This window comes from Rhynchophorus ferrugineus, unplaced genomic scaffold (genome assembly GCF_030347505.1).
Source record: "Rhynchophorus ferrugineus isolate W39M unplaced genomic scaffold, kcgeb_rfMv2 rfM2, whole genome shotgun sequence".
In the NCBI taxonomy this organism is placed as follows: domain Eukaryota; kingdom Metazoa; phylum Arthropoda; class Insecta; order Coleoptera; family Curculionidae; genus Rhynchophorus; species Rhynchophorus ferrugineus.
In genome coordinates this window covers 28784491-28811267 of record NW_027472581.1, presented here as the reverse complement: position 1 = coordinate 28811267, position 26777 = coordinate 28784491, and the positions used below count along the sequence as shown (strand labels likewise).

The 26777-nt window shown below is 35.1% G+C and overlaps 1 protein-coding gene across 1 annotated transcript in view; it reads right to left on the bottom strand.

Moving 5' to 3' along the window:
- LOC143190822 (neurotrimin) overlaps nucleotides 1-26777 on the bottom strand; it is a 150265-nt gene that overhangs the window by 88848 nt on the left and 34640 nt on the right. The window contains exon 2 of the mRNA XM_076395387.1: nucleotides 9387-9597. Coding sequence (XP_076251502.1) covers nucleotides 9387-9597 — 211 coding nt within the window. The remainder of the gene's footprint in view (nucleotides 1-9386; nucleotides 9598-26777) is intronic.

Below are 26777 nucleotides of genomic sequence, written 5' to 3'. Positions count from 1 at the left end.
GTGTTTCATGGGTTTTAGCAGCGGATTATTTAAACTAAGATAACAAAACTAATGAAAACCGGAATTTTACGGAATAATCCAACTCAATAACCTAATTCAATTAAAAAAAAATCTCTTTGAACTTCAACAATTTGCCCGAGTGCAAGAAGTATTATTTTATGATTCCCGTTATACAATTTAACTATACTGATATGTAGAAGATTGCTTCAGTAAGTGAACTGCTGTACAAACTTATAATCTGGATCTCATTCTAGATACTATTCTACCTTATTCTAAAGTCTGTCCAAACATATTCTAAATACTATTCTAGGGATTATTATATCTCCCTCTATGTGTGTTTATTAATCAGTTCGTATGGTAGTTTGCGTTTGAGCCTGCACACTTCACTGTCATTGCGCACATTTAATTTGGCGATTGCATTGGGACACACTAACAGTTGTTCCGAGTACTTTGCACTAACTTTTCGAATCACACTCATTATAGCTTTTAAGGGGATGATATCGCGCTGAATTAGTTTGTTGGAGACGTAATATGGGGTATCGACGATGACTCGTAACATTTTATTCTGGAACCTCTCAGAGATAGCTATGTTAGATTTGTTAGTAGTACCCCACAGCTCAATACCATAATTCATATCATAAGTATTGACTTATACAGCAAAATCTTGTTGTCTAAGCATAATTTAGATTTACGCCCTATCAGCCAATACATTTGGTTTAGTTTAAGCCCAACCTGTTTGCGTTTTGTCACTATATGTTTTTCCTGCTTTTTTTGTTTTTGCTGCTTGCGGGAGTCTAGAATTATTAATTTTTACTGAAGGGCAAGTTTTTCTACAAAGGGTGAATGTGACATGAGTAGGTTATGTCTCATTTTCTTTGATACGTCATGTTTTCAACCACAATTCCACTTTGTTTGTTTACAAGTTGGAGGTTTCATGAGGCTGATATTCGATCCCCATGTGATGATAAAACCGTTGTATCGTCAGCACATTTTGTAACAGTAGTGTTTCTTGAGGTCGGTAGGTCAGCTGTATGTAATAGATATAACAATGGACGGACGATGCTCTGCTGAATACCTGAATGTATTGGATTCGTCATCTTGTTTGACAATAAAATTGATTGAACAAATTTGTGAATTTGTTCTGTTGTTCCGTGTTTATTACGAAAGTTAAAATATTGATCTGAAATTATATTTCCCTCTTCTGTGATTATTTTGACCCTCTTGATGTATAGTTGTTCAAGAACTTTGAATAATCCAACCTAATAACTTAACTAAATAACTCAATAATTATAATGGAAAACTGTTATTATATGCCAGAGATACAACTAATAACTGTTTTAGTTATCGCGTTTTCAACAACAGATATAGTTGAGTAAAATATACGCCACTAGTATTCGATTAACAAAACAATACAATTTGAAATTTGAGGAATTGCTTGATGAAGATTCGTTATAAACATTTTATGCAAGAAGTTAAACAGTTTGCCTAATGATTTTCGGATTGATAAACCAGGAATTAGTTTGGCTTCTTTACAAATTTATAAACTTCTAACTTTCTACTTCAACGATAAAGTGGGGATCTTGCTTTCAATTATCACTGGTGAAGAAAAAATATCTGTTGTAGCAATTTCAAGCGGCAGTTTAGGCCTGGAATGTTATCAGCGTTAGTGGTAAGTTTCTCTGCGTATCTGGCGAGGTTCAAGAAATATGTTTCACTATGAACTATGAAAACCAAAGGAAATCATAACTGAGGATTACTGCTTTCTACAACTGGAGAATTGCGCATTGATAAAAAACGGATAAAATTTTTTCAAAGGGCATGACAAAATGTTTCTTTCGTAACCATGCTCATTTAAAAAATATTTAGAGACACTTAAATTAAAATTCTTATCCTACCTGTTACTTGATCACTTGATCCTATCGGTTACATATGGTTTGACGTGGAAGAATTTCGAAATGAAGCTTCGTGGTACAAAAGATACTTGAATACATGTGTTTGCGAAATGGCTTTATTCAAGTTAAAAACCATGATTACCTACTATTTATTAAGGGAACCGGCATCGATTTAAATGCTGCTCTGCAAAATCGTTCAAATGCTAATTCTAAGAATTAATGTTCTCTGAACTTCTTCAAAAGATGTACAAATATAGATTATTATATAATATATATTATATATAAGACGAGCAAACGTAGAATTGGAAATATCTAGTATTTGTCGAGTACTGTTTAGCATTGAAGCATTTGTAGAATAAATAGAATGGAGATTATAGTGATTGGAACTAGTTGAGTTTTCTTATTATTCGCGATATATGAATCTACCTAATTTATTTTATTTTAACCTTTAATTTACATGCTTATATATGTAAATTTATTGAAAAATGTAACTTTAATTCGACGAATTAAATAAATCGTCCATTTAGAGGTGGAATAAATCGAAATAACGTATAAATTTCAATTAAATTGTAAAATTACCTTTAAAACTATAGCCGAGCAAAGTGGAAAATACATCTGAGAATCTATAGTAAATTCTGGAGTAATTTGGCTGCTCCGCACTGGGGGAAAATATATTTTCTTGGAGTGTAATGTTTTGTGGTCATTAAAGTGGAGAAAAGGATATAAAAATCCGTTTTATTACATCGCCGGGAAACCGCGAACAGAAATTAAAAGAAAAAGTACAATATAATGAGCATTAAAAAGCACATATAAATTATTTAGGCGCTGTAAGTTATAAATAAAGCTTAGGAATATATTGAATGGGATAAATGGTGTATTAATTGTATATATTACATATCTTATTTATCAGTTGTCAAATTATATTTCATTTTTCAGAGGTTTGACTCATTCGCCCTTTCAGATATTATTTAAAAATGTGTAAAACGAAACTTATTCTTGGTTTATATTATCAAGTAGGCACTGAAAATAATAGGAGCGTATACGAAGTATATCACGATTTTAACCCATTTAATATAACCTGCACCACTATAATAAACTAAAGGAAGTCTCAGGGACAAAATCTCTATATTATCTACGAGTTTTCTTTACAATCGAATATCTATCAATAATGGATCTACATAAAAGCGGACGATTTTCATCAATAAGCCAATAGTATCTTCTTCGTCTAAGCGGAATTCTATCAGTCAGTTAATATAATCACCAGATCAAAGGATCAAGGTTGTATCAAATCAGCAGTTGTGTCAAAGCAGGTTACACATAATCGAGTAATGAATCAGGTATCAAATTCTCACCAGAAATATATTTGTATCATTCTCCTAATTTCTGATCTTTGTAAGTCTAAATATTTTTTTCAGGAAGAATTTGCTCTAAGGGTTGAGAATTCGAGACATTTTGGTTTAAGTTCCTGAGAATGGAGAAGTTATATCATATTTACACTTGAGTTCTGTAGTAGTCATGTTAATGTGTTATTTTACATTGTAAAATTACTTTTACTGAATGTTTAGCATCACTATTGTGTTGCCATTTTCAAACTGAATTTCTTCTAGTTAATTCAAATCCACCAGCTGATTAGAAAGTTAAAGTGTTAACGCCAAATATTTGTTAAATTATTTTGTGTATTTAAGATTAGCGAGATAATTACTTTCAGGAATTGCTTTGTTCAAATGAAGAAAATTGAAGAATTAAATTTAAAAAAAAAGGGCCCGAAAGCCACTGAATCATTAGCACTTATAAAAGACATTGTAGTAATTATAGAAGAATTATTTTGTTATTTACATCCATGAAGGTTATAGAAAATCGACTAAGGTCAGTAGTAGATAAGTTTATAACAGAATCACATAGACGATTCTCGTGGATAGAACTCCATTAGGTACAATAATGCACATTTATTGATAGTAAAATTGATGTACAAATGTTTAATTAATGTTACATATTTTGGTATCGCTTATTTAGTCACGAAATTTTAGTACGGAGTTGCTGCTTATTTTTTACTAAATAATCCAAGTTCGCGGAAAATTACTAAGGTTTTATCCTAATTTCTTGTTTCGCTTTAAGTCGATTTCTATATCTATTTTTGACAAACATTCCTCTAAAGCTTAGCTAAGCCAGTAAAGGTTAAATGGAGTAAAACACATCCGACTAAGGAATGGACGTAAAAGCAAATAATACACCGTAAAACTGAAGCGTCAACCGCACTAGACAATATCGGAACTTGGCGAGACATAACTCGGCAATTGGGACATCGTTAAAATCTGTTACAACGGCGACAGTATATCGCGAGCGCCATCCGGTCTATCGGCTGTATCTACTTTCGCGGTCCATATATTCCACTTAAGCCGTGTCCGCGTTTTCGGACTGTTGCCCGCATCCGACCCGCTTTAATTAATATAAAGATTTGTCGCCTAATCCGGCTTTGTTTCGGCCACAACGAATGGGCGTCGACCTGGAACACTCACGTGACACCCATAAATAACGTTAAGGCGTTTTAATGGGCTATTTTCCCGCCGAAGGTCGTACGCCGATTTTTTTCCGTGGCTGGTTAATTAAAGTTTTACATATTTCATTTCTGAGTAAAAAAAAACTTTTTTAAGGCCGCTTATTATTATTAAATATGATAAACAGATCAACATCAGATCGACCACTTAATAAGCCTTCGGCTAAAGTAAGAAAAACATTTTTTTTAGAAATTCTCTGCAATATGGATGCTTTCATTTTAGAGCATCTTCAAAGTTATATAATATATTTAGAATGTGAGTTATTAATATAGCTATAAATTAGTATTAAAGTACTAGTTATTTTAATGTGAAAAATCGGAACAATAGTTTGTTCAAGGTACTGTCTGTCTCCCTACTTTTTTCTACATTTCAGGCAATTTACGGATTTCATCTCGACAGAACGATGTATCTCTTGAGGGTGGATAGCCTCAATCGACCATGGATGGAGCAAATAGTAATCAGAAGGGGTAAGATCTGAAGAACATAGTGGTTAGGGCACTCACCATTTTAATTTTTCAAAGTACGTTTTCACCGGTTTGGCAACGTTTGGTCGAGCTCTGTCATGCTGGAGAATAACATTGTTGTGTCTTCGCTTGTATTACGGCTGCTTTATCGCAGTATTATTAGGTTCTATCAGCCTATATTATACCATGGATATTTGATATTTATGATGTTAGTGCATTACCAGATGGTCTCCATGAGATTGGAAATAGTTTCTTGTGTTATCCCCAACAATTCTACAAATCTTTCTAGAACGTTCTTTAACTTCCATATTAAATTCACCACTTTTAAAACAGGAACACCAATATCTGACTGATACTCACATGCTGAAATCGATGGGGCATAGTAGTCGACCTTCAGCCGCCTTTTTAGGCATTTTCAACTCACTGAAAAAATTGTAAGTTTACACTTCGACATAACGACAGTTCATAGGTGAAGCATATTGGTTACAAATATACCTGGTAGGATTTAATGTACAGTAACACCATCTGCTGTAAATTCTTTAATATTAATGTATGTATGTAATGTGTAATGTATCTGTATGTTGCTGAAAAAGAAAAAGATCACGAGGGCAGACCTTAAAATGTTCTGTAATAAATTTTTGATATGGGTTCAATCCGATTATTATTGATATGGTATTATTATTCGACGTTTTGTTCAGTTTATGAGATCGGGCCAAAATATTGTTGGATAATGTAATGATGTTACTTACTTTTTTGAATATTTTATGCTTTAAAGTGACTTTTAAGCTGATAATTTAATAAATTATTTTTTCAGAAGTACCGATAGAACCATGAAACCTTTGATATTGGTTCAAATCTTACTCGATTATTGATTTAACCTTTGATTATCTCAATTGTTTATTTATGAATACCACGTGTCCATCATAAATTCCCACTGATATATGTAAGAACTGGTTTAAATTAGGAATAAGGTTTATCAAGTCACTATTTGCTTGCAAAAGTATTTTACCCTATTACAAAACAATACTTAATCAGCGAACATAATTCATAGTACTGTTACTTCCAAATTAACTATTGGAATAACATGAAAAAATTTAATTGTATCGTTTGAATGCGTGTCTCAATAATTCATTTATATGTCAGGCCGGCGGGTTATTAAGTGATACAATCAAAAATACCAAGTGATGGGTGCCGCGATTGCTCACACTATACCATAAGCGCAATCGCGACATCCACAAAGGTTTTGTTGTCTTTCTGTGTATGTTTATAAAGTGATTATCAATGTTCATTCGCAATTTGAGCAGGTTTTTACGCCGGTTAGTAACCGTTGATGAAACACCAAAGACGAGGACGAATCAAAAAACTAAATTTTGACCAGAGTTTTTTTGGGATGCACGCGGTATCATTCATATCGATTTTCTTGAAAATGATAAAATGATCATCGGTGAATAATATTCAGAGCTCTAGGACAAATTAGATATTGATTTGAAGTAAACAACGAGTGCATTTAACGAAGAAAAATGTTTTGCTGCATCAAGACTATGTATAGGAATCAATACAGTTTTAGTCCCGTGTGACTTTAATTTAAAAAATGACTGGGTGATGTTTTAAAATTTAGTTTAAATTGAAGTAAAAATACTTCACTAACATTTTGTTCAAAATATAAAAAATATATAGAAAAGGATATACAACAAAAATATAAAAAATTACCATTACTAATGTTAAATCCAGGCTATCTAATCTATCTCTCTAATCTATCATTTTTATATTCACGTTTCTCATGTTAATAATTGAATGTAGGTGAAAGGCTGTATTTGTAATTCTTTTAGAGTACTTTTTATGTTAATTATTCCTCATAACCATTAGGTATTAGTGTGAAACAATTCTACTTCCTCTTGGATGTGGAACTATATTTATATTTTCTAAAACTATTGTCTATAGTTATTTCATTTTACTTATTGTTAATTATTTTTATAATTTATTGTATTCCAGAAGTTCTCAGTTAAGCTGGATGATTTCATGTATATAAATCAATGTGAATCGCTGAAATGTATATGTATATCTCCGAACGACTGTACCAAATTGAATAAATTTTATTTTTGTGCACGTTGTTGTACAAAATTTGTAGGACAACGTTTGTACTAAGACAATTAAAAAAGGTTTTGCAATTACATTTATATCTCTTATATTTGAAGTGAGTCACTCAAAATACAAAACATTCGAGGGGCTGAAGATGTTAGAAAATATGGTCAAGTCATTTTGAACCAAGTAGAACAATCAAATTATAAAATTATAAGTAGAGGAAATTGGTTGTCCAGTATTTGGTGATTTAAAAGGAAGAAAACTTATAAATACTAGAACTCCTATTTTCGAACCGTAACCTAGACCTTTAAAGAATTATCTCCTTGTCTATCAGGATCGGCTACTTTAACACTTTCTATATACAATTTGTAAATACAATGCATACTACTAACTACTAGACTAATACTTTATTTATGTTACGTTCGACCAAACAGGCTTTAGCTATATTACATGCAATTATTAAATTAACATTTTAAATATATCTTTTCCTTTAAGGATTTTGTTCATGTTTTACACCTATATTCCACAATCAACTTTTACCCTGCTCTTAGCGAAGCAGGCTGATATCAGCTAGATTAAATTAAATATCTCTGAATTACTTAATTGATATTGCTAATAGTTTTATATTCAGATATTTACTTTATAGAATATAAATATTATATCAAGGCTTATTATAACTAAGGTCTCTTTATTGAAAAGGGAATTTCAGAGAAAAGTAACAAGTTAATCAATTAATCAATTAATCCTCTTCAGCAGAACATTAAAGTTATCAAAGACATTTGAAATTATATTAATTTTTAATATAAAATATTAATATATCCATTTAACGTGAATATAGTTTCAGGAAAACCAGATGGAAATATCATCTGAGCATCATCCGTCAGAGACATCAACGCCTCAATCCGCGGCTTACCAAGATCAGTTGCATCATAAATCTACAAAAAAAATAACGTCGACGCAGATCCGACTGACAATAAAAAACAGTTTTACAAACATAATCAATTAAAGGCGAAAGACAGGCGATGTTTTAATGGGGTCGTCACGGGGATGGAAGAGATTGGATCGGTGAAGATCTGACCCATCAGGCGCAATCAATTTTTTTTCTCTTGCTAATGCCGGATCTGCGGAACAGGAAGATGAATTTTGTCCTTTAAATTTTCGAAAGCGAGGCCATTTATTACGGAGGCACAAAGAGGCACAACAGTTTGATTTAATATGTTTCGTCCCGAAATGATTTATTTATAATATACGGCGCGGTTTTTTAAAATAGACAATGAGGGAGTATAAATTGAACTGAGCCGGATAATTACAATATCAATTGTCTGGTTTCTGGGTGTAATTTGATGGTTTTTCTGTGAAAAATTAGAATTAATAATGAGGCAAAAGGCGTTATAATGTGTTTCTTCTGTTATTTAGTGAAAAGTGTTGATCAACCTGTTTACTTGTTTACTTAAAAATTATTTTTTGAGCTTAGCCTAAAAATAAAAATTAATGAAAAAATCTAAGTAATACAAAGACCTACTTTTCCTTTATGAATCACGAATATTACATTCTAGATAAATATACATTGTATTATTGACATAATTTTTTTTAGAAATCAGACGAGTAGATTGTAATGATTTGGACATGATCGTTAAATAAAACTAAAATCTACCTCTTGGATGGAAGATATATAGTGAACAGCTCTGAGAAAGACATGGACCAAGATTGTAGAAATGTGTAAAAAATGAGACTAACATTGTTCGAACGTCAGATCACCTGTGGCTGATGGCCACTTGTGGCGAACTTTAGAGGAGAATTTCGAATCAAAATCGTATTTTCAATCGGATTATTCGAACTATTCTATAGTTTTAGCTGTACTGCTATCAATATATAAAATATACTGCTAATAGTTATCAAAATTGTGTTGCTTTTCAAGTGGGGGCAAATACTTATATTTTAAGCATTCGTTTATTCTAAAAAACGAATATCTTCAGTAATGTTAGTGCCACAGCGGGCTCAGCATGTCATCCTTGAAATAATATTATTTCAGAAAAACAAAAGTGGGTTTTCATTGAAACAAATGAAAACTGGCATTCATTATATTACCATAAGCTTTAAAATCTGAGGGAGGGGTGATAGAAGTTTGAAAATACATCCTATTCCATTAGTTTATTGGAATTTGGATATAAGTATACCATATACCATATTTGGATAGAAGTATGTAGTAGAATATATACTTAAAGTATACTTAGTCGAGATTATATTATCCCAATAGCATACATATAAAAAGTGTTTTAACATGTTTCATGTCCCAAATTAGAAACATTATTAATAAAATAATCAGCTTAGATTGGGTGACTTGCCAAAAAATCCTAATATTTTATAGAAAAAAAAGTATGAGGGATACTCACCAATAACGGTTAAATGGATGAAGTGACTCAGATGAGGAGTAGACGATACTTGACATTCGTAAACACCCGAATCTCTGTGCTGGGGATATTTGATTTGTAGCGTCCAGTCCTCGGAGTGCGGTTGATGTATGGCTCTAAATCGCTGATCGCTAGTGTACGTATATCTTCCAACAGTTAGTAGATGGACGTCTCGATGCCTTACCCATGACACCTGAAAAAAACATCACGTTTGGTTATTCGGTTTTATAGAATCGAATAGATATTGCATTTTTCATGTGGTCCTTAACTGTTTCCAAAATAATAACTCATTTTTCATGTAATTTTAGCCTATGTTAAGGAACTTGATTATAACTTATTAAGAGATTTTTTCATATTTTCTCATTATTTATTATGATTGTTGTGGATGTGATTAATTTTAAATTATGACATAATCATATTATCATCTTAATTTTAAATATATTTTGTATCTATTATTTATTATAGCAATCTAGTAAATTAACATTAATAAGCTATTTGTATTTATCAATATTTTTAATGCGCACTGAGTTTTAGTAATTATTTAAACTAGACAAAATCTCTTTGTTCCCTTTACCCTCTACCCTCTGTCTCTGTCACCTTAACCTCAACATTGATGTGATGATGGGGCCTCTGTTCATGTTTTTGTGCATAGTATTTGCTAACGTTCTAGAGAGTTTTTATCTTCAGATCCTTATGCAGATTGTCATTACGAAAGTATCACATAGCAATAACAATACTTCGCAGTACTTTACCCTGGAATCTTTGTAAAATATTTCTGCCTTACAACCCCCGAGTTAAACACCATAATACCAATAAGTCCACACTAGTTTCAAGATTTTTTGGTAATGTATAAGCTATATAGATAAGTCATGTATATACTGGCAGGACTCAATATCAACCCAATAACTAGTAATTTTTCATATTTTTGTTAACGGCTTCCACCAAGATATTTGGCTCTATTTCATTACTGAACTACTTGTTGATTTATATATGCCGGCTTATGCTAGATTCTTTTGTTGCTGCAATCAATATGTACAGATTTATATTGAGTCGTGCTTAAGCGCCATTTTCCGTCCAACATTGTATTTCGACAATCACTATTTGTAACTTCTTGTTATCAACTCCATTGGCTAGAATTTCAGTGTCATCTGCAAATATCGCAACAATCTTTGATTGAATGCAGGCAGTCCCGAGTGTACAAAAAATAGAGGAGTGGTCCCAATACACTTTGTGTGGTACACTTGCTTGTATTTTTCTCAAGTTAGAATAGACATCTCCTTGTTTGACTCTGAAGAATTAGTTAGTTATAAATTATTTTAAGATATTTGAATATTAATCAGGCAGAGCCACTTTAATCTTATGTTTTAAACAATATGTCATAAATCTTATTCTTTTCGAATTATTTTTCTAGGACATTGGTGATTCTGTGAACCTGATGATCAATCTTTGAATATTGTTTCTTGAAACCGAATTAATTAAAACCAACCAATTAAATTCCCTTAATGATTGGTTTTATCCTTTTCAATAGAAGTTATTTAAGTAGTTTGGACATTTTCGGCAATAGTGATCATAATTACTTCAGCCACCTTCTACCGTTGTGGTATTTAATCTGATGATCTTAACTAGCGCTTTTCTTGGAAGTTTCTTTAATTTTTTCCCGGTAGTAACGACAAAAACAGGAGACCTTCTTACTCTAATATTATTTTTATTTCTGTTTTAACCTCAGTGAGAGCGACAATTGGAATTCTTGTCCCCTTCTCCTGATTATCTCTAGCCTAGCTTTTGACTTTTATCGGCGGCGTATAACTTTAATTATGGTGTTCTATATCGCTGGGTATGCACAGAAACATGATTTGAGGTGGTGAGGAACATAGTGTTGTAAATATTACTTTTTAAATTGTAAATTATTAATTTTATTTTAACAGCTTGACAATATTCTATTTAGGGATCGACAATATTCTATAGTACTTATTAAGTTCTGTGTTCTGAAATACTTCAAATTAGCTACTTCAAATTAGTGTTTAATATATACTAGTTTTAAAGTACTTTAAAATGGCATTAGCTACCATGTTTAAAGTGTATATTCAAAGGATAATTTTTCAACTTGTGAATTTAATTCTGCAGAATATATATAGTCTATAATATAATAAGATAAGCTTAAAAATACACGATAAGCAAATATTTTTAAAAATATTTATAAAGTCTCCTTTTTTACTAATTATGGTTTATCTCGACTGGACCTACTGTTTAACGTAGGCTTTAAAGGACTGTCCTCGGCATTAAGCTTAGGCACTGGCGAATGAGCAACTTAGAAAACATCCCAGACGACATCCACTGTTACTCAGCCTGGTTACCGTCGGGATCATTATCCTATTGGATTTTACGCTCATACTTTTTGGACAATTGTAAACAACAAAAATAAATTTATGAACATGCCCTAGCAGGATTGGAATAAATCCGCAGATATCGCAACGGTAGGAGGGCCTTCCTGTTGCCTTGATCACTGTGCCAACCAAGCCTGTTGGAAATAGTATTAACTAAGATAAGTCAGTAACTTTTTAAATTTTAAATAACTTTAAATTCATCATTGCTGCCTGAATATTAACAAAAATAAAAAAAATCGTGTGTTGATTAAGAAATGTTTCTTTACAGACAAAAAAATCATCAGAACTAAGGACAGGCTTGACCAATACTATGGCGACTCTGTGTCATCCGTTTCAATGGTTAAGAAATGTTTCACTCAGGTCTGTTGTGGTCGTACCGTCAGAAGTACCGTCGAAAGTTCGGGTGCAGAGCTCAAAATTGAGGTTACTCAACTACGAATATTGTTAACAAAGCAAGGAGACGAGCTTTCCACAATGCGGATGTTGCTACAAGACGCCCTTACTAAACCCACCCCGGCGCAGTCAGTATATCAACGTCCTGAGACACTACATGAACTCACATCCCAACCGTTGGAAAACCAAGTTAACCCGCCACAACCAAGTCAGTTGTCGAAGGCCGTCGATAAGGCTAGACATGCAGCTGCAATCAAGCCGGCTGCCAAGCTGTCTACCCAACCCATCCAGCAGAGAGCCAAGGCCAACTCGCAACCATCAACCTCCAGAAATGCCGTCAGATCAGGGTCCACCAGGCCGCTAACTAAGACAGCTACCCAGCCAACGCCCAAACCAGCGGCCGTCAAGACGACCCAGCCTACTCAAGTAAGTAGCCAGGCTATTAACTCACTAAACACTTCTCCTCAAGCTACCACAGTTCCAAACACTTCGGGAACTCTCTCACAATCTCCACCCTCACTACCTATGCCAACTCTTTCGGCGAACCCAAATCCAACCACCGCTCCTAAAAAGGAAAAAATCCCACCCATCGTTCTTCGTGACGCGAAGAAATATTCAGAAATCCTTCGAATTGCGAAAGATAATTCTATAGATATTACTGCAACTTTAAGCCGAAAGGACCGAACTCGCTTATTTGTACCAACTTCGAACGACTTCCGCAAACTGCCCAAGCTTCTTGAAGACCGGAAATATGCATTTCACTCCTTCTGCCCTCCTTCTGAAAGGACAATACGAGTCACCATCCGCAACATCCCAACGATTGTATTGGTTGACGAAGCCAAAGAACACCTTATTTCGCAAGGTTTCCACCCAAAATCTCTTCGAAGGTGGAAACTTAAATCAGGCGAAGACGTTCCCATAATCCAGGTCGTTGTTCCTAACGAAGAAAGGAACATCGTTAATCTCACCAAAATATGCCTGTCAATCATGAAAGTCGAACTCCAGCGAGGCAATGACCAGCCTGTGCAGTGCTACAACTGCCAGCTGTTTGGCCATTCCAGCTCTCGTTGTAGAGCGCCTCCCCGGTGTGTCAAATGCGCCGGACACCATGAAACCCGTTCGTGCACCAAGGTACGCAAGGAGCCACCTAAATGCAGCAATTGTGGAGACCCGCACACAGCTAATTACACAGGCTGTAGCTGTCGACCTGCTCCCAGGAATCTTAGACCAATCCAATCCAGACAAGCCTCCGGCAACACAAATTCTGCGTGGAGCAACCAGGGAGGAAGGAGGTTAGCTCAAAGCCTGGCCCTTGGCCCTCTTAACGGTGTTACCGGTTACGGGCACCCAGTAAGAAGTATCAGTTAGGGTCATTGGATCAGCTGATAGGGTGGGGTTTAGTGGGTAGCCCAGAGGCAGTCTGCACATAACCAGTCCAACTCGCTTATTCCTGCGGGTCTTCCCGACCAGGTATCCGTAGCAGGATTCCCCTACCCGGTTCCAGACCAAAAAAAAAAAAAAATAAAGAAAATACGAAAGTTCGGGTAACATTTCAATGGTGATGCGCAATGGTATCTCAGTCCCTCATATTCGACCGTAAGCGTGTGTGGCCTCTTTAAAGGAGTCCTTAGTTATGAATTGTTGACGAAACATGTATACATTACAAAATTCCAGATACGAAAGATCAATAAAAACAATGGTTCAGATATTGATAGGCGAAAGCTGCAGTTTTTAAATCATGTTCATAGAATAAATGAGCATCAAATTCTTGATTAATGAGTTGATTAAGAAATGTTTCTTTACAGACAAAAAAATCATCAGAACTAAGGACAGGCTTGACCAATACTATGGCGACTCTGTGTCATCCGTTTCAATGGTTAAGAAATGTTTCACTCAGGTCTGTTGTGGTCGTACCGTCAGAAGTACCGTCGAAAGTTCGGGTGCAGAGCTCAAAATTGAGGTTACTCAACTACGAATATTGTTAACAAAGCAAGGAGACGAGCTCTCCGCAATGCGGATGTTGCTACAAGACGCCCTTACTAAACCCACCCCGGCGCAGTCAGTATATCAACGTCCTGAGACACTACATGAACTCACATCCCAACCGTTGGAAAACCAAGTTAACCCGCCACAACCAAGTCAGTTGTCGAAGGCCGTCGATAAGGCTAGACATGCAGCTGCAATCAAGCCGGCTGCCAAGCTGTCTACCCAACCCATCCAGCAGAGAGCCAAGGCCAACTCGCAACCATCAACCTCCAGAAATGCCGTCAGATCAGGGTCCACCAGGCCGCTAACTAAGACAGCTACCCAGCCAACGCCCAAACCAGCGGCCGTCAAGACGACCCAGCCTACTCAAGTAAGTAGCCAGGCTATTAACTCACTAAACACTTCTCCTCAAGCTACCACAGTTCCAAACACTTCGGGAACTCTCTCACAATCTCCACCCTCACTACCTATGCCAACTCTTTCGGCGAACCCAAATCCAACCACCGCTCCTAAAAAGGAAAAAATCCCACCCATCGTTCTTCGTGACGCGAAGAAATATTCAGAAATCCTTCGAATTGCGAAAGATAATTCTATAGATATTACTGCAACTTTAAGCCGAAAGGACCGAACTCGCTTATTTGTACCAACTTCGAACGACTTCCGCAAACTGCCCAAGCTTCTTGAAGACCGGAAATATGCATTTCACTCCTTCTGCCCTCCTTCTGAAAGGACAATACGAGTCACCATCCGCAACATCCCAACGATTGTATTGGTTGACGAAGCCAAAGAACACCTTATTTCGCAAGGTTTCCACCCAAAATCTCTTCGAAGGTGGAAACTTAAATCAGGCGAAGACGTTCCCATAATCCAGGTCGTTGTTCCTAACGAAGAAAGGAACATCGTTAATCTCACCAAAATATGCCTGTCAATCATGAAAGTCGAACTCCAGCGAGGCAATGACCAGCCTGTGCAGTGCTACAACTGCCAGCTGTTTGGCCATTCCAGCTCTCGTTGTAGAGCGCCTCCCCGGTGTGTCAAATGCGCCGGACACCATGAAACCCGTTCGTGCACCAAGGTACGCAAGGAGCCACCTAAATGCAGCAATTGTGGAGACCCGCACACAGCTAATTACACAGGCTGTAGCTGTCGACCTGCTCCCAGGAATCTTAGACCAATCCATTCCAGACAAGCCTCCGGCAACACAAACTCTGCGTGGAGCAACTAGGGAGGAAGGAGGTTAGCTCAAAGCCTGGCCCTTGTGCCTCTTAACGGTGTTACCGGTTACGGGCACCCAGTAAGAAGTATCAGTTAGGGTCATTGGATCAGCTGATAGGGTGGGGTTGAGTGGGTAGCCCAGAGGCAGTCTCCACATAACCAGTCCAACTCGCTTATTCCTGCGGGTCTTCCCGACCAGGTATCCGTAGCAGGATTCCCCTACCCGGTTCCAGTACAAAAAAAAGACGAAAGTTCGGGTCACATTTCAATGGCGGTGCGCAATGGTATCTCAGTCCCTCATATTCGACCGTAAGCGTGTGTGGCCTCTTTAAAGGAGTCCTTAGTTATGAACTGTTGACGAAACATGTATACATTACAAAATTCCAGATACGAAAGATCAATAAAAACAATGGTTCAGATATTGATAGGCGAAAGCTGCAGTTTTTAAATCATGTTCATAGAATAAATGAGCATCAAATTCCAAATGTATTTTAGTGTAAATGATGTGGCTCGGTGAATGGAGGTAAAACGAAATGAAACAGTGGTGTTTACATTATGTGACCGTTATTTATTGTCTATATAAAAAATGTGAAAAATACAAATGATAAAACGGATGGCAGCGGTATTACCTGGTGACGAGGCTTGGGCAGTCGATGGTGGCACGTCTAAACCAAACAATAGTCGAGTACTGAATGAATGGAAATACCCTTCAATAACATCCCAGAGAAAGGTCTCGGGGTTGCCAGCTATTCGTTATCGGGTTCTAGTTGGCGCTGCTGGCACCCCGCCCATGTTCAACATCTGGGATTATATTTCTCGGTATTTTGTAGACCGTTATTCCACGATGTAAAATTCGACATGCCTCAAGGTTGCTACAGTATTAATTTTATCACCAGATTGTTAAGTTATATTTAGTCACCTGGTAAAGTGGCAATTAGTCCCGCTAATTACATTATATATTCTAGAAAGAAACTTAAAACCCAATATTGTAATTACGAACACTTCCAAAGTGGAGATAATTATTAACACGACTTATGAAACTAATCACTAATTGATTGTGCACCTCCTGAGAAAATAGTGGAAAGTTTTTGAAATAGTATGATTGTTCTTGTTGAAATAATTTTTACTTTACGCTACCTGTCGTAAATAAAGCCACATCTTATATTTCAATTTTCTTATATCCTGCCACGGTTTTATAATATCGTATTTGATTATGTTCGTTACGGAGCTCGCGGCAGTAAAAAGAGAACCTCACGAACCTCGGAAGCCATTCCACAATACGGACGGCATTAATTTTTTTTCTTTTATATAAAACGTTTCGACGCAAAACCATCACCAAAAACAAAATAAGGGAAAAACGATATAAATATTCATTTGGGGGCGCGGGATGCCTTGGCGGAAAACAAAACACGGCCGCACCGCCGAGAAACAAAGGCCGACCGAGGCGCGAGACGAGGCGGTATTGCCAGGTGGTTTGGAAGTTTTTGTCGTAGCGGAAAACGATAGATGGAGAGTTAACTTTAAAAGACGAAAATCAAGAAGGTGCAACATGCAACTGAAATATTTAAAATCAGTTGTTAAATCTACCAAAATAATGTAAAACGACATAATACTAGTGTAGCGCTCTTTGCTCAAATTGCATAATAATTACAATAAATTTGTATGATGAGGCAGTGATGATGAGAGGGACAATCAATATTCTTAAACAAATTTTAAAAAGAGGTCATGAATTTTACCAAATTTTATCTTATACTATTAAATGAGTAATAATTTGGTATAAGTAAATGACAAAACAGATATGTTTTTGGTTTAGAAATCGGACAATCAGGATTTCATCCTAGGATATATTCATTTAGGTGCGTTAATTTTATCAAAATCAAGTTCAACCAATCCAAAAAATAGAGACAACAGTTAATGGTGAAATTATGAGTAGGCAGTTAACAAGAAAACTGATATTGACAGCATTTTATCATCGAATAAGATGTATTTTTATTTTTATTTTCAATAAATAAGGTGAGATTGTATAGACAAATTTTGTTATATTAAAAATGTAAATATTGTCCATTTTCTCTTTATCGTATAGTTCAGACACTCCAAGAAACGACTATTATAGTTCGATTTAACTAAGTTCATCATATCGTGGTTTATAGAGTTTTTAAATTATTTTCTTCAAATATATTTAGTGAATGTCCACGAAGAAGTAGCAATAATAATTTTCTAACTGCTCTCATCCAAGTTACTACTAACTTGATTCATTATTGTGACAGTAATAAACTTGATAATATTTCTGTAGTTCATTACCAAAATTTGCTATAGCTTTAATTTATTTTGTTGTTAAAGTAAAACATTGTCAAACAATATACTTTAAATTCAGCGTTACAATACGATTTACAGTTTTTTGACTATTTTATGAGTAATTATGTACAATGAGCTTTTGGAAGGACAGTCCAAACACTGAAGAGTGTGCCTCAGTGTATATCATGATCTATAGCCGATAAAACAAGGGAGTAAAATAATCCTGAGCAAGAATTCGAACAGACGAAGTAGACATGTTAGAATTAATACCGTTTCAAGGGAATGGTTATAGTATATCATTTTTTAGAAGAGACCGGATACATTCTCACATTACTTTACGCTATTTAAGCTACACTTATCACCACAGAGCTCCTGCCATAGTCTAAATATTATCTGGAGATAAATCGTCGGCTAAGTCTCACTTAAAAAATGTAAATAGAAAGGATACAGTTATTGAATTAATCGTTATTACATGTAAACATTGTCGAATCTTTGAGTAGCCTGAGTAAACCTCAGTCTCACATGTAATCTCTTATGTCAGATTCAAGTTTGTTCAAACGTCTGGAAATTATGGAATACTGTGATTGATAGAACTCCCGCAGCTAACATTACTGTTCAATGTAAATAGATATATAATTTTTGCTATGTACCTGATAGGTGCTAAGTATACGTGGAATGAATTAATACTGCAAATGTATCTTCTAAGCTAAATCCGAATAACTTAAGCTTTGAAAAGAGCTTAAGGTATTCAGAAAAAGTGGAAGGGCATAGCAGGTCTATGCTGTGTGGAAGTGGATGTTACTATAATTGTGAAATGGTAGACGTACATAATAGGTTCTGTGATTTTAATGGGATTTACTTTAAATTTTCGCTGTTATAATATGTTATCTCTGGAAATACTTAACGTTTTAAGACTTATATTAATATTAATATATAATATTCAATGATATTCAAAAAATAAGTAAATATATATTTGCCTAATTTACAACAGTTGATGTTACTGTGTATTAAATCGTATCGGGTAGATTTGTAACCAACTTCGTGTGGAAGCCTCACTTTTCAGTATGTGACATTTCATCTAAGTGTGAATAAAAACGTTTTCAGTATGTTGAGAATGTTTGAAGTTGTATCGAATAAATCTTATTTGCAGGTTTTACATTTTTACTTCAATTTGAATAAAAAGGCGGCTGAAGGTCATCGAATGGTCTGTGAAGTTTATGGCAACCATGCTCTATCGATCTTAACATGTAAATACTGGTTGTCGTTAATTTTAAGAAGTTAATTTTAATAATTAAGACGAGAATTTGAAGGCATGATGATCATGCTCATGATGATGATCCGTTTAAAATGCAAGAATAAAATGCAGAATTGTTGCGAGTAACACAAGAAATAATCATTTGAAGAACATGGGAATAGTTGAAATGTTTGGATATTTTGTTCCATATGAATTGAAGCCAAGAGACATCGAAAGACGCCTGGCAAAGTGTGAAATTCTGGTTCAACGGCAAAGTTTGAAATGTTTTTTGCATCGTGTTGGTGATGAAACTGGACCTATTACGATAATCCAAAGCAAATAAAACCATAGGGACTACCTGGTCATACATCAACATCAACAACAAATACGATGGGCAGTGCTACCCCACCCGGCGTATTCTCCAGACCTTGCTCCTTCTGATCATTATTTTTTCCGACATATGAGTCGTGACCTTACAGTGCTCACGTTTGTATGAAGTTACCATTCGTGGATACCCACAAATGATTTAAAAATGATGCAAAAAACAAGCGGCTATCGATGCATAATACTTTGAATAAAATACATGGTAACGATTGTTCGCAATAAAGCTTCAAATAAATCCTTTAATATTAATTTATAGGCCCTTACCAAAAGTTCCATAGACGAAATTAAAAAAATGTTTTGTGTCAATCATAGATTCATATAAAACATTTTCGAGATATGAAATGCTCTTCAAGCCTCATTTAAATCCGTTAAAGTTAAGAAAACTCCTAAATAAAGTTGATTTTTTGAGATGCCAAGGAATTAATGAGATTAACTATAAAAATAATGGTTGAAGTATCTAGTGGAGCTTTGAAAATATCGCGGTGGATCTACCGTTTTTATGAATGATCTGGCAACAGCGACGCCGAGTGCGAACGATGTTTCACAATACAGCGCCCAAGGCTAACTATGCCTTCCCGTGGTGAATTATTCGGTCGGGCGGTTAAGCCGCTAAAAAGTTTCGGGTGGCGTTTCGCTGTTGGCGATGCGTTGCCTTCATATTTTATAAGTTTAATTCGAGGCGCCGCCGGGCGGTACCTCGCCGGAAAAATGTCTTAACGTATTAACTGGGGGCTTTAATGTGAGTTTGTTTCTGTTTTGATGGCGCGTCATTTTCCATCCATCCCGTACGGCCTCACTGCGTCGTCCCGTCGACGTTTTATCTGGGCTGGTGGACCGCGGGCTGTTATTTTGCGTTTTCGGACATGATGTATTCGGTTAGGTAAACTTTTCCCAGCCAACGGCTCGGAAATGTTTAATCAATCTTTTCCGCGAATGGTTTCCAACGGCGTGGAGTTTTTTCGGGGAGGCTGCCGGTTATTTTGATATGGCCCCGTGGTAACGGCGGTTCCCACACGAAATGATCGATGAAAACTTGAATGAACAAAATACGGATTCAATTAGGTAGGTTTATTTAATAGATCCGAGTAGGCCGGGAGTTGTTGCCAAGTTTATGTCATTTTATGAAGGTGATGTTTTCTATAGTCTATTTAAAATAACAGTGAACTACGAGAATATTTTCGTTCCCATTTTATTCTAGTTAATAAGAGATAGAGTGCTATTTGATACGCTCGAACATGTAACCGAATCAGCCTACGAAAGTGATCCGCTTGTCAAACGTCTGCAAGTATTGTTTATAAAAACTAAAGGTTATAAACCGGCAAACCTTCCAGAGGAAACTGTTAGTCTGTAAAGTATTCATTGAAAGCTTAGAGATATGCAGCCCTTTCAGAGTTGTAGTACATCCCTTCATACACTGTTGGGTGACATAGGATTTAATTAAATAGTGTAAAGATAAACCAGGAGGAATTCTAATAGAACTTCCAGACATTGCTTTTAAAATAATACAATATTTACGAGCGTAAATTAAAATCAAGGAAGTCTTATTATTTCAATTTGTGTATTTAGGTGAGACATAGACATTTCAGAATGGGACCAATATATCCAATATATAATTAATTTGGAGTAAGTATAGGAAATTATATTGTACGGTATGAAAGATTTAAGTACATAGATATGTGTGTAATTGTTTAGAATATATATGAGTATTTAGTTAAATTTTGTAAGGACAGAAAGAATACTAACTCTTTTGCAGATATGGCAAATGTATTATGAAGAATGCAGTGATTAGATCTAGTTTTATCAAAAAATATGCATACAGGTATTAACAGAAAAAATTAAGAAAAAATACAGTGATATCTAAATGATTTTACAAGAAAAAATTCTACCGAAGGAAACATTAACTAAACGTAAAAGGTAAATGTGCTCTCTACCTCATGTGGTGGTGTGAAAAAAGTTCAATGTAAATATAATAAAATAAAACCCTAACCTACAAACTATTTTGACTGTATAATTAATTGGAATTCGAAAATATATGCATCAGATGTACTATAATGTAAAAATAAATAATTTCTGATAACATTTTTGTTTCATTGTTTTATTTAGATGTTGTTACGTCAGAGCGAAAGTGATCCAAAACTAAGAGTTAATGCAACATAACAACATTTATTATGTTATTAAATAAATTATGTATTAAGAAGAGATAAAATTTTGTCTAATGTCCAATAAATTTGAAGCTATTGCTCATCATAATTAGAGGTATTACAATTGCAAATATTGTTTTGAAATACTCTAAATCGCTGCTTAATATTTGTCATTACTCTGATTAAGATGTGAAAGTTAATATATAGTCAGTCAGAAACAAATAGCGTCTCTAATCAGATGCTTCGAATAGGACTGAGATAATCTTGTCAGTAAAATGTTTTAGAGAGGTAATATTTTTAGCGTATTGCAGCTGCACGGAATATTACTATGGTCACTGTGATTAAAATCTTTCAAAATGTGAAAAACAATATTAGAGGAAGAGTCCGCATATGAAGCGGGTAACGAGGCAAATATATTTCGATGGTAACTGATGATATAACATAGGATAACTGTAGAAAATCATATTGTCGAATGTGATAGATTTGTGCTCCATAGATATATATGTGAGTGCTCAGAATATACATGAGAGTATTTGGTTAGAGTTTATGAGGAGATAATTAATACCAACTGTTTTGTAGGTATGGTAAATGCACTATGATTCCAAAGTTGTTTGTGAATATTGTTTAAAAGACGAGAATAAAGTGCAAGTTATAATTCATGCAAAAGTCAGTTTACATTAGTTTAGCAAACTGCGAGAATGTAACGAACCAGGGAGTGATTCATTGAGCGTAGCAAAAACAGCGATTCAGCAACAGTTTTGGGAAGATTTTGCCACGTAAATGATATTGTAACATAGGATTGTTCGTCTGGTCGGTCGGAATGTGTGGCTGTTGATGCGGTCGTTTATCGGAACACTCACTACTATTTTGGTGGAAGGAATTCACATGAGAACTGAAAACACTGGTTGAATAAAAACTTGTTTATTGTGATATTAAATGATACATGTGGCGGACGGTCGGCGCTGTGGAAATGGTACTGTTACAAGGCAGTAGAGAAAAGAAAAGAGAGCGAGACGTCGTCGTGGTGGTCTTTTATAGCCGGGAACCGCATGGTCCAAATCCACCAGCGTTGTGAACTTTTGACTTTGACGTAGGTGAATGCGTGGTGGCCTAAAGGGTTGTAGCGGTCGCTACCATACTATAAATCTTTTGTCATTTGAAAATGGACTAAAAGTCGGAATACTGCGAAAACTAATATCCAGGACCATCAACAATAGTAGAGAACGTGGAGAGTGTTAATCAGACTGTTCGTGAAGATCACAACCTTTCGTTTCGGAGTCGAGCAAGTATTTCAAGTCTGTATAGATTTTTACTGTACCATATTCTACACAAAACTCTAAAGCGGAATAATATTCAATTGGTGTAATAAATAAAGCCTTATGAGCGAGTCATAAGGTTGGCTTTCTAAATGAAAAGAGCAGCTTTCGTTCTTTATCAACATCTTGTTTTCGAATGAAGCGCAATGATTTGCGAATGAATGAAGTGAATATTTCAAATGGAGTATCTAAATGGAAACCTTTTATTCGCCAAAATTAACTATTGTCGATACAACGCATTGCATGTACGTATAATGATTGCAAACGCGACAGGGTTTTGTATTTGAACTATAATATAACTAAAAAATAAATTCCTTGTATACCTTGGATACCTGTAATTTTATTGATTGAAATAAAAACTTTCTTTTTTAACAAATCTAACAGGTCAATTGAAAAGTCTCCGGCCTGATACATAAATTGCGCTACTATAATTAAATCCATATGTTTTTTAGTTAGTCCTAACCCTCAAATGTTGCGTGTATAAATTTAACAGTTTTCGGATCATTAGTTTGTGAATTATAGCATTTTGAGTGAAGCAACTTTAGTTATAGTGAAAAAGTGGATAAAAAGGAAATTCGCGTATTGATAAAATATTGCTTTTTGAAGGAAGATAATACAGATGAAGGAAAAATTTGGCTTGATGCCAAGTTTTCGGACACTGCCCCATTTCACTCCGAAGTCCAATCGACAGTCATCCAAATGAACTGCACACGATGAAGCCGCTCCAAAGCATGGGAAAACGCAACAGTCGACTGGCAAGTTTATGACGTTTGTATTTTGGGATGCGCATGGAATAATTTTCATTGACTCTCTTGAAAAATGAAGGATCAACAACAGCGACTATTACATATCGTTATTTGATCGTTTGAAGGAAGAAATCGCCGGAAAATCGCCGCATTTCAAGAAAAAGAAAGTGCTGCTTCACCAAGATAACGCACCGTGTCAAAAATCCAAGAATTGTGTTTAGGATTGCTTCCTCATCCACCGTATTCTCCAGATCTGGCTCCCAGCAACTATTTCCTGTTCTCACATCTCAAAAGAATGCTCGCTGGCTAGACATTTTCGTCAAATGAAGAGCTGATGGTCGAAACTGATTAGCTGTTGTAAGTAAGATGTTCTGAATCCCATATTAATTGAAAAAATCAAATTATTGTGCTGATTGGTGTGAATAAACAATTAAAATATAGAATAGTGATTATTTTAAGACGACATATATAACATTATAATAGGTGCAGACAGGAAGTGAAAAGATATTGGCAAAATAAATAGTGCCTTACAATGTAAAATAAATGATGTATTTATAAATCATATCCCAATGTGAAAAGTGGGGTTGAAAAATGTTTTGTCAAATAATTCTGGCTCACATAAAAGTGTATCTATATATCGATAAAGAGTATTTCAGAAAACTACAAACATATTGTCCCGTACAAATTAATATGTTGTTAGGCTCAAATTATAAATATTCTCGTATAACTCAAGGCCTAATTTAATATCAATCAAAACCGTATTTAATTAATTTAACCTATCAAAAGCTATATCAGCTAGCAGTCAGAAGTGTGGAAATTAGTTTGATACTACTGTTTTATAACACCCACTTTACTCCCCAGACCTAGCTCCATTTGATTACCATCTTTTCGTGAAAATATAAAACATTCTTTTGGAATGGTATACATTGCATGAGAGATGGGTAAAATTTATAAATAATGCTCAGTACTTTGGAAACAAATTTCCATTGAAAATAACGTGTTTCTTTAGCGAATAGAACTGGAAAGCAATTACCGACACACTTGTTATAAACTTTCATGCGATTTCATCATTCTGTTATATTAATAAAAAATCAAAATGTATTCAAGCCATATGATATTTTTAACGTGATTTTCTAAACGTCTGCATATACTACGGCAATGAAAAAGAGTTAACGTTACTGGTGTCGGTAATACGTGGCATTGGGGCCAAGCTAAAGAGCAGGCCGCTCAGTAAAAGACCTGAATATTAGGTTAGTCGCTACCTATTAACTGGAATATCGCCGTTCGAGCTCGAAAATGTCACGAAACGTCTCCAGTATACGACTGTAATCTTATTTTGATTATCCGAATACAGCTCATCAATTTTCATTACGTTTCTAGGCGGTGGAAAGATAATGACAACTCGATGCTCGAATAACAGCCCGTAGTCGTTTATCCGTAACTTCATCAACTGGATATTCGTTCGTTAGCGTTGATAAAACTGGTGTTATTCAAATGTAATATACTGGATATTTCAACAATAATTTCTATTTGAAGAAAATAAATATATAAATGACATAGTATGTTGTTATTTTATATGTTAAGTGAAATTTCATTGTCTTTTGGTTGACTGTGTTCATGCTACGATTTTTCTTAGAGTTTACATTTAATAGCTTCCAATGCTATTTGAGTACATTTTGTTAGCTTAAAAAATCTGCAGCGGAAGAACATCAAACACTTTTAGAAGCTTATTGGGGTACAGCTTAGCCATATCTCAATTATAGGTTTTGTATTCAACCATATAAAATGGACATTTTGCTTTAAGTAACAAAGAATGTATATATACTATAATATGTAAATATACCTCAACATCAAAATTATCCCTCATTCGTTTACGGCACTTTCTTTATAATGTGAAGCCTTATTGTGAAAAATCGGTACAATGTATTTCATTCAAAGTATAATCCATTGATAGTCGTTACTCTTTCCCATTTTTCAAGCAATTTGCGGATTCCATCTCGAAAGAACGATGTATCTTTTGAGGATATCCACGAATTAACCCCTTTTATGGTATCTTCATAAGAAGTGAAGCGCTGCTCAGACAGGTCGTGACTAATACTGGAAGTGTAGTAATCAGAAGGAGCAAGGTCTGAAAGATACGGCGGTGGAGTAGCACTTCTCGTTTTAATGTATCCAAGTTGGCTTTCATCGGTCTGGAACATGTGATCAAGCGTTGTCATGCTGAAGAACACCAATGTTCGTATTCCGGTCGTTTTTCGCATGGTGTTTCACTCAAACGCATTATTTGTATACGATAACAATCCTATTTATGGTTTCATCGAGTAGTGTCTTCAAATCACGGTCTACAATTTCTTTGGGTACCAAGAGCATTTTGAAATCGACGGATCATGATTGCTGTAAACCTCATATAGTATCCAATAACCTTCAGCTGCCGTTTCCTTCCAATTAAAGTAAAAAAGTAAATCTTGTCTAAAATGCGATTTACTCGGTATAGATTCAAACCTTTCCAATACTGTAAAGAATTATTGTTTACAGTTCATCGACTGATACATAGTGACTCTTTTCACTATGTATCAGTTAAACTTGTCAGAGAGGCTTTATCATAAAGTTGGTTGCAAAAGTATCTGATGCGATGCAATACACAGTAACACCATTTATTGTAAACCATTAAAAATTAAATTATTATTAATAATATTTTATATAAATTACCTTGAAATTGCTTTCTATCAAATGGCTAAATTTACCAAGTGAGCAAAATTATAGTGAAATAACAGGTGGGGCAAAAGTCCCGCTACCATTTTGGTTGCTCGCAATCTTGGTTATGCGACGTTTATATCAGTTGCCGTTTAACCAGTGTGTTGTGTAGTCCAAATTTTATTATGGATAAATATACGCCACAAGAACGAGCAGAACTAGTGACAATATTATTTATTGAAAATAATCATTCCATTATAGCTACTCAGTGGAAATTGCGTCAAAAGTATTCTAATCGTCCAGTACCTCACAAAATCACAAATTATCGTTTAAATGCGAATTTTCGACAGTACGATACGACAGCAGACAAGTCATATTTTGGAAGACAACGGACGTCCCGTAACGCTAAAAATGTGGCTCTTGTGCGCGATAGTGTTGCTGAGTCTCCAGAAACATCAATTTGGAGACCTGGTTCCCAGTTACACTTTTTTGCATATAGTTTAAGGCGACTTTTGAAAACTGCTTTGAAGATTTTCCGTACAAAATTCAATTAGTCCAAAAATTGCTACCGAGATATCCTGATCA